At 34.9% G+C, this 14,413-nt stretch overlaps 1 protein-coding gene across 2 annotated transcripts in view; it reads right to left on the reverse strand.

Annotated features, from left to right (window-relative positions):
* The window catches only part of XIRP2 (xin actin binding repeat containing 2), a 201,652-nt gene that overhangs the window by 19,185 nt on the left and 168,054 nt on the right, over nt 1-14,413 (reverse strand). For both annotated transcript variants that reach the window (XM_035331349.1, XM_035331350.1), the window contains exon 6: nt 9,605-9,758. In XM_035331349.1, the coding sequence (XP_035187240.1) occupies nt 9,605-9,758 (154 nt within the window). The remainder of the gene's footprint in view (nt 1-9,604; nt 9,759-14,413) is intronic.

A 14,413-nucleotide genomic window follows, 5' to 3' on the forward strand; every position in this document is an offset into this window, starting at 1 on the left:
ATACATATTATTAGCCACCTGGGGAGCGAAGGTAATAGAAACTATTCTCTTGTTACCTTTAAAACAGGAAATGAAGTCTCCTTAGAAGCTAGTTGTTTTATAACATAATACAAAACTCTTTCTGATGCTGTGAGAGTTTAAGCAATCTAAGCTCATTCATTTTGCTCTAAGCTTTTGCTCATTCAAGAGAACTCAAAAGTGTAATATTTTCTGATTCTTTTGAGGATAAATGTGTGCTTGTGATGAAATATTTTGTTAGAAGAATCTTATGTTTATCAATATGAGGTATGCCAAGAAAAAGCTGAAAACTGTTTTCCTTTGTCAGGTGGGTCTTAAATGATACCATCTATTTCAGAGGATATAATTATTTTATTAATGGTAATGTATCAACTATATTAAGTGAACAGAGCTTGACATACATAATAGGACTAGAGAATTCTGGCTTTCATCCAGTTGTATCCAATGATACATTAGCTATCCCTTATGGGCTTCTTCATGTTTTCACGATAGGTTAAACATCAGTATGAGCATTGCCTTCATTGTTTTCAGCGGGGACAATAGAAGTCGTTGGTACTCAGCCATAGAGCTTTCTGTAAATGTTGTTTTGATAACTCTTCTAGGAAAATAAGGCTTTGGTATAATTGAAACATTTAATAAAAAGTTCCATAGCACTTCAGTGGTTTGAGGGTTTTACTTTTGCTGAGAAATTGAAGCATTTGGTATTGAGAAAGCAAAACTCATGGTGATGAGAGAAATAATCTGTGGATTAACATTATTCAGTTCCTGGATATTTATTCAAGTGCATACTTGCAGATTTCAGTGCCTAAGTTCAGTGCCACTAGAAGTTTAAGAGTTTTCTCTGGTGCTTTCAAATACTCAAATGAGTCTATAGGGAATTTGCTTCTCCTAAGACTGCCTGAATGCAAAATGGGATATTATGGCTCTCAAAGGAGCTCAGAAAAAAACATTATCCCCTATGGGTCTGTCACATTTTAGAAAAAAACTTCATTTGTAAGAGGCATGAATTGTTGAGTGTGCAGTTTTATGTAGTTCTTATGCTTTGTTATTCCTGATGGACCAAACTATGCTTCTGAAACATACTTTGCTCAATTTGCAATCAGAGACAAAGAGGGTATGGAATGGAGTGGAGAAAGAACATCTTTAAACTGTAAGAACTTAAAAGGAGGGGGAAAAAAGGTTCCTTACAACCATATTATAAAAAGATACCTGAAAAACTTGAGAAAATGTAGAGAAGAAACAGAGAAAATATTCCCACATGGAGAAATGCAACTGTGTCTAGATGGTGGAAAAGAAAGTTATAGGGTAATATAATCATAGTGTATAAACATCCTTCCAAAAAGAAATGAGCAGGTTAAAGATCTCTTTGATTGCCTAGAATCAAAACAAACAGACAAACAAACAGAAAACAACAACAAACGAAAAGGAAGCTATCCAGTGGCTGAAAGGTACTACTTAAAGATGCTTATCCAAATTGAATATTATTTCACTATAGATTAAAACTACCATCTTTCCAAAGAAACTTCACAGCTGTTACTGCAGGATTTGCAAGTGCTACTGCTTTGAAAGGCTATTTTCATGTATAAGTGTAAAATACTGCACAAGTTAGTTCTTAGAAATATTAGTGCACACAGAATAGCAACATTTAGTAAATGTATTTATCCTTATATTAGAGAAGTACTGTGAATTAGTTTAAAGTGAAATAAGGATCAGTTCATAAAGAAATGTAATTTTATGTCATGTCACCTACTCCCATGCAATTATATTTGTCCTTAATGAAAGGAGACTAAAATGGACCTTTCTGAATTTGTTAGGTGGAAGTTAGGGAAAGAGATGCAGAAAAGAATGATGAATGGCTATGGATTTGTCATGGGAAATAGTCTGAAGCTCACGGTCTAAACACTTTTAGAGTAATGCCTGAAGAAGTAGTCTGAAGCACTGAGTAAAGAAGCAGACCAGAGGCAGACAGACAGAAGTTGTAGTGATAAACATGTCAGTTTTGGCCAGATAAAATTAGTGTAGAAAGGGGTTACACATCTAGTACAAATAAATGCCAGAAAGGATTACTTCAAAAACAAGTGTACCCTACATGACGATGTGTCAGTTCTCTAGATGCTTCTTAGAACTCTGTCCCAAATTACAAACAAAACACTTGAGACATTCTACCTGATTCTTCATTATCTGCAACCACATAAATCAAGGATAACTCCATTGAAGTTGATGTAATTGTAAGATTGTCAATTTAGAGATGGGAGGTAAGGCCCATTAACTGCAAAGATGTGTAAGTCTTTGCATTCACCAACTTGTATTAATTCACAAGAATATCATACAACATTTTTATTACAGGGTGAACTGAGCTGACCCTATCTTCTATCCAAGTATGTCATACATTTTTATTTTTATTTTTTTGTCATTTTATGTTATTTGCAAGATTGTGACTTTCTTATTACACATTGTTATTCTTTTGTAAAAGCAGGCCTCTTCAACTCAGGATTCAGCCCATTGGTTAACAATTAAACAGGTTTATTTCAAGTAATTAATTGTTTCTAGTATCATTTATGTTGTCTGAATCAGTGTTCATTGCAAGTCATTTGAAATGCAAATAACTTCCTGTAAAGCCCTGCAGCCCTAGAGACCAATGTAGACTAGTTGTATATGACTTTAGTGAGGATCTTCTTTTATAAACTGTAATGGGACAGATTTTTAAACAGGGCTGCGGACAAAATAGGTGTGCAATACTGTATACCTCATTTAAACATGCAAAATTGTTGCTGGGAGCACAACATTATTAAAAAACTCCAAGTTAGTATTGGCTTTGTAAAACTTTAGTACAAGCTGCAATTTAAATAAGTCAACTACAGCTCTGACTCTTCTGTCATTTTGTCATGTCCAATATTTGCCTAGAATTTGTAGGTGGCTGATATGTATGCACAGCATCATGTGTATTTTCATCATAAAGACTAATTCAGATGATGGTTTCAACTCGACCATCCTATTTTCTAAAAACAATGTTTTTACCAAATCTGGCATTAGAAGAATGAGAGATCTAATTAAACTACAGTTCAAATTCTTCTGCGAAAACTCTGCCAGTTACAGTAACTTTCTCCTGTAAATCATTTTTAGAGTCAATTGACAACAATCAATTTTAAAACATGTGATTGCCAGTAATTTTCCGTTATTTTATTATTTTTTTTTTTTTTGTAGACAGAACCTGACTTAAGCCCAACAGATTTTTCCAGTTCATAGTGGATACTTAGAGGTATCTCTTTTGTTGCAGAGCACACTCAGAACAATTAAACTTGATACAGAACCTAGTAGTACTAGGTTGCCTGTAGTAGTACTTCTACTTGCTCACTACTTGCAAACTCCCCACTTATTTTAGTTATAAACAAACTCCATGCTACTGCATCAGGCCTATGTTAAATCCATGCATAAATAAAATATGATAATACTAGCATCCTTAGTTCATGGAGAGGTAGCACTATTTCATTGAAATTATGTGCAATTTAGGACAGTTTCAGCCCTAAGTTTTCCTCAGTTGTGTCAGTCCTTTGGAGAGTGTCCCTTTGTTTGCAGTGTGTGTTTCTTCTTTAGATACAGACCTAAGTACCATTAGCAAAGCTTTGCCATTTCAAAGCTGTGTTATTTTAACAGCTTTTGTTGCAGCTGCAATTCAATGTCTCTGGAAATAAGGAGACAGTTTCACAACTCTGGGGTTTCTACAGCAGTGGTACCTTAAGCATTATTAATTTTCATGCTTGCTCTTGGGCTGCAGTACACCATTCCTGTCACTTGTGCTGGTACTATTGTTTAAGAATCTGCACTGCAAATTGAAAAAGTGGCCTTGAGTGAACTGATCCAAGGTAAAATGAGAGAGAGACAGAGAAAGAGAGTATTTAAGCCAGTATTGCCAAATCTGTGCAGAAAGTAACTTCCTACTTAGAGCAATTTTTTTGCTCTGGTCTCAAACTAATTCCTGTCTGGATTGTAGAATACAAATTATAAATGAGGAAATTTCTTACAAATACTCTTCCTCTTTGCTACATAATCTTATCTACTACTATTGTCTTTTGTTACAAAAGCCTTTTCAGTTTTGTCAAATCCACAAATTTGGATTCTCTCTCTCAGTGTTGTCATCAACCAAAACTTACTTAGACAGGTTTCCTGTCACTTATACCTCTGTGGATAAAATAAAGTTATTGCGGTAAAAAAATGGGCTAGTAAAACAGGTAGTAATGTCCACAGTAGAATATAACCTTGGCTGTCAACAAAGATGATTTTGGAAGCCTAGCATGTAAAGAAAATAACTAGTTCAAAAAAGGAGACAAATTATGTCACTGAAAGCCAATGAACAGAGCATTTCAAACACCTTAAGTAAATTTTTTTTTTTTTTTCAAAATAGCTCCATGTTTACAGTAACGATCTAACTGATAACTAATCAATACTGATTATCAAAGAAACTATCAATCTTCCTTTAAAACATCACAACAAAGATATTTGAATGTGTCACAGTTAATATACATAGCAAGTAGTGTCAGCCTTAGCTGTAAGAGGTCTTGCTCACTGAGATTTACTTTCCCCTTTGATCTCCTTGAATCTGGAATTGCTAAACATGCAGGCTAAGCATTTTCTGATCAAAAATAGAGTGGAGGCAGTAATAGGTTGATACCATATAGATGGTTTATTAATTTCATTTGGACAGTGGACAAGTCTTTTTATGTCATTATTTGGGTGATCTAATGTTTTACACAATGTCAGATCCTAGAATCTTTGAAGTCAGAGTGATTTGCTGTTACCCACAATTATCCTGCATTTTTATCCTTTGACTTTAGAATGAATACTATTGTAGTTTAAAAATTTCTAGATGCTTCTAGATGCAGGGTCACATGATCAGGAAGAAAGAAAAATAAAGGTTTTTTGACAGAGAACTGTTTTTTTAAAAACCATACTTAGTACAGACAACAAAACCAGAAGAAAACAAACAAAAAGATTCTTGTGATTTAGGAAACTGAGAAGAATCCTATCTGTCTGTCTGTCTGTCTGTCTCTCTTTTTTTTTTTTTTTTTTCCGGGGAATGGTGCTTTGGACAGGAAATAATTGTTTCTACTGTATATCATAATGCTTGGACACATTTCTGAAATGTAGATGAACAAGTGTTCACTTATAGTTAGCCATGTGATTATAAATGTTCCACTCAGTCTAAGACATTAGAAAAAAATAGTGTTCTCTCTCTGTTCATCGTTAATATTATCTGATGCTCTAATTTTACTTAAAGTCTACATTGAAATATATCTCAAACTGGGTAAGTAACAGGTAATGTTTAGCCTGCATGTTAACCTCTTACCAAGGAGCCTCTTACGGTGTTACAAGATGCAGGTTTATGACTTGTCTTGTTGTAAACATAACAAGTAGCCCTTTCCAGTATATTTCTCAGAACAGTAAATCTCCTCCAGCCTGAGCTTCCAGGCAGTCTCCAAATGCCATTACGGAACCTGTTCTCAGTGACTGTAACAGTAAGTTGATGTGTGTCCGGGACTAGGTTCAAACAAATATCAGTTTCACTTCCCTCATGTCACTTCATTTCACCGAGATGAAACTTTTATTCATGTCATGAAATATATATAGTATATGGCTTAAGGAAAGTTGACTAAAATATTGATCTTACCACTGAGGTGGAAAAACCAGCCCCAGCCCAGAGAGTTTCAGTTAATCTATGTGACATCTGCATTCTTCTCTCTCTGCAGTATTAATGACGTAACGTTTGTGTTAAGAGTGTTCTTCATTCCTGATCTGATTCTGGTTGTTTGTTTAAAAACTGCATTCAGCTACAGCATTACAAATCTCTAATAATGGGTGGAAGTATTTGGAAGAACACATAGATAGATAACCAACTCTTACATATGTCAGTGTGATTTATTATCCTTGTTTTACTGGGTTAGAATCTGAAAAACAGAGGGAGATTGACGTTTAAAATAAGTCACTGAAATCTCCACAGAAGAAATAAATTGATTATGATATATTAAAGCACTAGTTACTTGAAACAACAGAGCCATGTTTATGAAACTGTTTTTCCTGTGACCCACCTTTAAAGGGAACTGTATTATTTATCTCCGGATCTCTGCCTGAAGCTGCAAACACCTCCTCCAAAGGTTTTGAGGAGAGGATTCTATTTTGTACCTCAGTGAATATCTCTTTTTCCTTTCCGCAATGTGAGAAAAGCTGTACTAGAGGGACAGGATGTGCCTATTCTGTAGGATTTGTCAACCTAACAGGCGGTCTTGTTCAAATTCCAGTCTATGCTTCTTGTGCACTGACCGTGAGAAAGAAGAAATGTGTTACTGCAGCTTCAACATACTTAATCATTTTAGCTTCCTTCTTCTGTACAGCATTGAAATTAACTTTATCTATATTGACGTTTAAGGTGTTTGGTTTTCCATAATGAAGACGGCAGTTGAGGAGACACTGAGTGAAATGCTTCAACATTTATAAATAGACAACGTCAGGCAAGGGCTTGCTTCCCAGTGGTTGATTATCAAAAGAAATTCAAAGGGCACAAAAAGTTGGGCAGAATTCAACCTTAATTTACAACAGGTTTTTTCCATTGGCTCTCTTGTTCTCCCTGGGTTGAAGAAAATCCTTACAAAAAAAATTATTTTAATGTTAAATGTAAGAACTCATTATCCAAACAGTGAACTGGTAACAATAATGGCTGAGAGGCACAGCTTTTATGAGCACTTTTAAAAAAACTATTTATAAGAATACATGCCCTGAAAATGTTCACAGTTCTAATTCTAGAAATAGCATACATTGTTTTAAAAAATACTTATTTATAAAAGTATTTCTGTTCTCATGTAATCATATGAAGATAAGCAAGCATTCATTAAAAGGCACCACATTCCTACATAAAGTGTAAAAAACTAGTTTTACTGTAAAGGTTCAGATGAAAGGAGCATACTAGAAACATGCAGTATTTTCAACCTGCCATTCTGAATCAGACTTTATCCCTTTTCATTCTGTTATCAGGAATTAAAAATAACATGGGAAGAATCTGAGTGATCTGAATTTTTATAGTCTTCATCATGCTTCCAGATTATGCAGCTCTTGAAGAATTGTTTGGTTCTGGAGGGTAGGACCAATGGAGGTACATATAGCAGATTATTGTAGTTTCTCATTATGCCCTGAGAGACTTTTTCTTTTAAATTTTAGCTTGCATACCCACCTACATATTGACAGTTTGTCAGCTATTCAAATCTTGACTTTGTATCATGTCATCAATATAAATTGTAATTTTAAAATATTTTTTTCACCAGTTTTCTATATAGTACAGGCCTAACTTCCATCTATTTGATCTTCCAAGTTTCCGCAATCCACTAGCATGATACTGAGCTCAACAAATACTGCCATGAAACATTAGGACTACATTAGGGTTACATTGCAAAGTGATAAATAATAATGAACTTTTCCACTAATAATGTCTAATTTTAAAATTAAAAATCTGCATGCAAGATAGCTTCAGAATACCTGTATCTGCTTGCCATTTTAAGTTTTGTCTTAACTGGATCTAACATTACACTCCTTAGGTCATAGCATACATAGAGCCTTGGATTTCTGTCTCCTAACCTAGGTAACTTTTCTTGCTTTTCCCTGAGTTTTGAAATACTTATCCAAAAAAATATTGATCTGGGTAATATAAGCTAACAATACATCTATAAACCTCACTTCAGGATTTGAAACATTTGAAGAAACATTGAAAGAGAGAACTTAAAAGAGTTCACTCAAAATTTCCAGCATGTGCTGCCAGCGACTATAATGTGAGAAGCAATAAGACCACTATTATATAAAACCCCACTTTGTAGTTCCGAGAAGATTCAGTTCTCTTCAGATTTGGTATGCATATTGCAGTAATTTTTTTCTTTTGGACATATTCATTTAAGAGGCTTGCTTTAACATAGAGGTGAACAAAAATGGTGAGGCTGGAATATGTTTTGCAAGCCGATACATGCATAAGTATTTTTTTCTGTGCTATAGAGCATGTTTGGATTACACCTAAACACAGATTACAGAAGAGAATTGCTGAATAGATCTGAAAGATCTAAACCTAAAGGGAAGAAAATACAGAACTTTAAGATAAAAACCTTTTCAGTTTCTTCTTGAATGCTTGAATTTCTTTATATCTTATTGCAGGTCAAGTTTCCTTTGCAAACAACTTGTAAAATTAGACATGAAGCCATATAATTTTGGTCTCAAAACTAATGACATATTTCAGCCCAGAGGGCATATTTGCATCTGGGTTACAAACTCTTGAAGACAGCAGAGTGGATGATACTATTACTTAATTCCTAAACAATACAATTTCACTTGTTTCACTATAGTTATTCCCAATTTCCTGTGGATGGATCAGGTTAAGTTTATGGATAGCCAGTATAAACAACGTTATGATCAAACTAAGAAAATATTAAGGGCATGAAATAAAAATAATGCTCAGGAGGCTAATCAACATATTATTATAAAAACAACACATTGCCAAATCTGAACTATCTCCACCAAAATATAAAGTCAAGTTATTGCTTTCTCGTAACTAATGACTGCTGTCCATATTTTTGATAACATATTTGTAGATTTGGGTTGTCTTCACCAAAAATTATGAGTAAGTTTTAAATTATTGAGCTACAAAGACTAATAACATTTGAAAAAATTCATACATGAAGATTATATAAAATACATCCTCAAAACATATTCCACAATTCCGTCATATTTATATTTTGTTCAAAAATTATGTAATTATTAAAAAAAAAAAAAAAGAAAAGAAAAAAGTGGAAAGCTGGTTTTGCATTGATAAGCACACCACATTCTCTTATTGAAGGCTGCACGGGTTATATGAGTGTGATTGCAAATTGTCACATCAGAAATCAAGTGCATTGTTTAATTTGTGTGTGAAGGAATTATATACGCTCTTTTATCTGATATTACCAGCATAGATTTTAGAGAACACGAGATAAAATCAGGAGGGGGAGAAATAAAAGGAGATAGTCATGCAGTGAGCTGGTTTTGCACTAACATCACTGATCTGTAGCATGAATTTACTTTATAATACCATCAGAAGTATACAATTAAGAAATCTCAAGTATGTCCATATATTAGTATGTTATATATCATTACATAAAGCCTAAAAACCAAGTAGTGTATTATCAATATTGTTTCTCTATTAAACCAAAACACAGGTACATACATTCTTTGACACTCTAGAGCAATGGTCTCCAATGGAGTGCAGACTCTAGGGTCTCCACAAGACAATCAATTGATTTGTAGGCAGAATGTATTTTTTGTACCTTTATAAACAGTATACATTTTTAAAGTGTTTATTTCATCTTTCATCCCTTTTTATTACTTATTTTTGTGTATGCTTCATCATATACATAATATATTGGTAGGATAGTAGCTGTATATAATCCATAAATTAATATACATGTATTGGGAGTACTTGCTTGAAAATATTTTATTGAAAAATGTCTGTGATCAGAAAAGTTTGGAGATCACTGCCATAGAGAACTAAAACAAGAAATCAGATCAAAGTGTTAAGGCTAACCTTCAGCATTGCTGTTCTGTCCATTTTCTGACGACATCTTCTCAAAGATTGCTCTCCCTCTTTTCACACTGGACTCCATCAGAGAAATGTCTGAATGGCTCCCAGGCTGACTCGCTGATGTTGGTGACAGTGAGCTTCTCCCACTTTCTCCTTCCTGTTTGAAGACATCGAGGGGATGTGAGTTAGAAGCTACTGGTAGGAGACAGATGTGTTTTTTTGGGGGGAGGGCAAAGTATGAAGAGACAGCAGATTGGAAAGCAGTGCTGTTCTGTAAGTAGTATTCTCCAAAATGCTCTAGGAAAATTTTCTGTGGCTCTGCAGGATCAAAATTCATGTGTGCTGCATAGTTTATAGTTCAACACACCATAATGTCTGGCAGTATCTTGCAGTTTTCATTTGCCATATCTTGTATGTTCTTTCTTCCAGAAGCAAAAAGGGGTAGTGGTAAGGATCACAGGCAAAGATGCCACCTGCTTATTTAAAAAGTATTTGTACATAGAAAAGTTGACAGACAGAATTCTGTTAATTCCATTACCTGGAATGTAAGAATATGTAAAAGCAACAAATGATGGGTTGGAGACATACATGTGTGTTCAGCATTAAGAAATTTGATCTTCAATTCTGCTATGATAAATCAACTGAATTTAGTTTATCACTATAGTAGGTCAATGTTCCATACAGCTTGTTTACAGAATATCATTAGTATCACACTGTGGCCTCAGGCTTTTAAGGCAAAATGAGTAAACTATTGCTAAGCAAAATGTTTATGTGTCAAACGTGGTGTTTTGGGGTGTTTCTCCTTCATCCCATGCAATATATGCTAGTTAGTATGGAGCAGTTCAACATGTTGGACACAACAGTTGCACAGTCTCAGCTACAGCTCTTACGCTACATAAACAGTTGAAATAGCTCAAGTAGTAAAATTATATGTGTATATATATATAAATTATGTATTTTTTTCCAAGGGAATAAGATGAAAGGTCCCCTATAAACTGTGGGTGCATTTTGTTAGCCTACGCTTAAACAGAGTTTTCCAGAGTACTGCATGGAGAGAAAGTACCAAGTCAATCGTAACATTTTCATTCTCTTAAAGTTGCTTCAACTAGCGCTGTGTGGGAATGGGACCTAATGGTTCACAGCTTTTCAAACACAGTATGAAAGTTTTCTTGATTAGATTTTTGTTTTCATAGTTGTCATATTAAACAAGACAAAGTATTTCAGATTTTCTTGAGAGTATCAGAAAATTACTTGGAATTTTCCGTGTTATGAAATAGTATTTAATCTGACTTATAATTCTAATTAAAAGTTCTTTGTAGAATAGTGTATTGGCTCAAAGTATTTTCAAAACCTTGACTGACAAAATGACAGAATGAAATACAAATATGTTTTATATCTATGTGAGTATTTTGTGTGTAAATATTTAAGTATATGAAAAAGAGATATTTGGGAGGGAAATGAAGTTAATCAGTCATATGGATTTTTTAATTATTACAGCTGTACAAATTATCATTATAGAGAGACGGATACCAGTGAAGTGGAAACTACTCAAACCAAAATTTGAGAAGCATCCAGTAAGGTTGTTTCTGATTTGAAGTCAAATTACTGAAGAGATTTTTTTTTACTCAGTTTGTGGGACCCTCCTATATGGTAGTTATAGTTCTAGAATTGATTTTGTGGCCTTGTCAAGTTAGATTTTGTCTCCTGCCAGAACTCATTGAATTGGATTAGCACAATTTTATGTTGCTCCACCAATGTAAAGCACTTGAAAATGGACCTCCACATTCACTGTAAAATTTCCTCCACATCTGCATTGAGCTGTACACCAGACTTTCAGAAGAACTTAGCTATTGGTCAGTGAGATTTAAAAATATGTTTTGTTGACAAAGTTGGAGCTTCTAATTTTTAATTAGTTATGAGAGGAATAACTATGACTGTGCCACCACTAGTTAAAGAGCTCTTCAAAGCTTAGCCCTAAACAAAGTATTGCATGAGAAGACATGGCTTTAGCAGAATGGAAGGGTGTCATGTCTGGGCTAAAGAGATGTCTGTTAGTACACATGTAAATTCCTCTAAACACATTTTTTTTCTGTTAATAAGGTAACAGTCAAGTTTTAGGAGTATTAGAAGGAAGACATGACTCTCAGGACCTCTATATGGAGCCACTTGTATCAGTCGTTCAAGACAACTTTTAAAGGTCATTTATGACAGCTAAAACTAGTTCAACAGTCCAGTCATGAGATAGTGTTGAGACGTTAGAAAGCTGAAGCATTGAAGTAACCTGGGGGTGGGGGCCTCAATAAAATAGCACACATTAAGAAAATGTATGTTTATCTGCATGCAATAGTTTAGTAATATGCTAAAATAAGAATTTTGTTCTATACTGTTGTTTATGTGAGGATAGGTATGTCCATTTTCAAAGAAACAAGAAAACTGTGCTGTGTTATAATTAAATAAGAGTTTTCTTTCTCCCCTCTCTGAATGACAGCTGATCATTTATTTGAAGCATATTGAGAAAAGGACTGAATAAGCAGCTGCAATTTTTTGAAATTGCTAAATGACATAAGAGCTCTGCTCTTTCTGGTCTGGTAGATGACCAACATACAACACAGAAAAGTAGAAAATTGGGAAATGAATTACCTATTGGGATAGTTTCTTCCTAACCTCAGTAAGTGCTTGCTGACTTAGAAGCAAATCCAGCAGCTCTTTTGGTATGTTTTTATTCAGTCTTTAGTGTGACTCATTTTATTATACATAAACTCATCAAATGTTTTATTGCATTCTACCACTCTGTCTTTCAAATACATTTCACATAGTTATTGAGCTCCACAAGTCAGTTAGGTTCTTTAAATATTACTTCCTTTTATCAACATTAAATGTGCTCTATATGATTCTGCAATAAGCAGTTCCAGCTGCCATCGTGCTCAAAAAGTACTTCATGTTCCCATTGAAATCCACAGTATTCCAGGTGACTGGGATGTAATTTATTATACCTAGATGCTGTTGGGTGTTAGCTGTCTGAAGCTATGCCCACAGCCAAAGAACTGTGAATATCAGAAGGAAATCTTTGGCAGTTTCACACCTAAGCAACGTAAGACTTGGAATTTATGCCTTTAATATCTGGAAGCAAGTTCACAGGACTCTTGTGCTATATTCCACCCAATCAACTGGACATGACTCTTTGCAGAAGCACACGTGAATTCACTGTGTTTCCAGAAGTAATTAGGATTCTTAGATATTATGGAGCCAAAGATTCAAATTATCAAAAACAGAGCCAAGTTTGGGTCAAGGACAAGTGTTTGTAAGGTCACTGAGTCAGAACAGCACTGCCACAGCACTGTAGCATGGCCAAGTATTCTGCCCTACTGCCTCTGGCCTTCAAACAGCCTTCAGGGAAATCAAGGATTTTTTTTTTTTTTTTTTTAACAAGGAATTGCAAAGATCAGGGCAGAAGGCTACATGCACATACTGGGGGTAACTCCAATGAAGGAAGACACATGAGCATATAGAGTTCTTATGATTGACATAAGTCTGAACATTGGCAACTTGACAGGGAATCAAAGGAAGTCTATTAAAAATGTTTAAAGAAAACTAATCTGATGCAACGTTTTTCTTAAAGTGCACTGTTATGGGCTAGCAATCGACATTCCAGTAAAATCAGAAGATAAAGATGTGGTCCTGGAGGAGTTTGTCTTCCTGGCATAACATGGAACCAAAATTAGCTTGCTATGAGGATCAAGAGAACATGTATACCTTAGGCTAATGCTTCATCTGATAGAGGCCACAGAAAGCAAGGGATGTAGTTGCTCAGGAAATAATTGAAACAAATGAAATGGCAGTTAAAGGTGAGTGGGGCAAGAATCTAAAGTAGCCCATTTATCAGTCACGCTATCTATTAATGCAGCCTCACACCCTTTGTTGTAGATCAACATATCTACAAATTGAAAATGTTTTTTAAAAAATAGTCAAATTTCTGAGAAAATATGAAAGGCTTATTAGGCTATTTCATAAATGAGATGATAACATGAGTGTCATAAACCCAAATGTGTGTGGCATCACTCATTAAATATCTTGTCACACCAGTGTCTCCCCCACCCCATCTCTCCTCAAAAAGAGCAGTGCTGCTACTACTAATATGGAAATGAAAATGAAAGGAAATCTTAAATACAGTGGATGATTATTGTGGCAGATAGACCAGGAGGTACAATCAACACACTGGAAAACCTAAGTCTGCTTAGATTTAATGGTGGTAAAGGAGACCTTAAACAACACGGGGTTTTTTTTTTTTTTTTTTTTTTTTTTAAAGTAGGTTTACAGGAGGAGATAATTGGTTTAAAATTAATTTAAATTATTCCCTAATTGCTTTTGCAGTTAGAAGCATATTTCCCTTGGCTATTATGGAAAGTATTTTTGGAGGGAAATAGCAAGAGAAGGATTTCTGGAGTGAAGAATGTAGACATCTTTCTGCTGCGTGACACTTCCTAGTATCCCTTGCTTAGCATTCTGTTGCATACTTGTAGGTTGTCCAGCCCACTCAGAAATGATGCAGTGGCACAGTGCCAGTGAGATAATCCCTGAGACCAGGCTGGTTTACAATGCAGACACAACATTGCTAGTGGGCAGTTACAGCACTGGAGGATGGCTTGGATAGCACATAGGTATGCTGAGAGGAATTAGATACTTCTATGCCAAGGGATCAGGAGACAGCAGGTGGCTGAAAAGAATAGGGTGTTTTGTGTGGGAAGGGCTACAGTTCAAACTGCTAATCATTATGTACCCTTTTTCAGAGCTGGTTATCAGTTACAATTATAA

This window comes from Oxyura jamaicensis, chromosome 7 (genome assembly GCF_011077185.1).
Source record: "Oxyura jamaicensis isolate SHBP4307 breed ruddy duck chromosome 7, BPBGC_Ojam_1.0, whole genome shotgun sequence".
NCBI lineage: Eukaryota > Metazoa > Chordata > Aves > Anseriformes > Anatidae > Oxyura > Oxyura jamaicensis.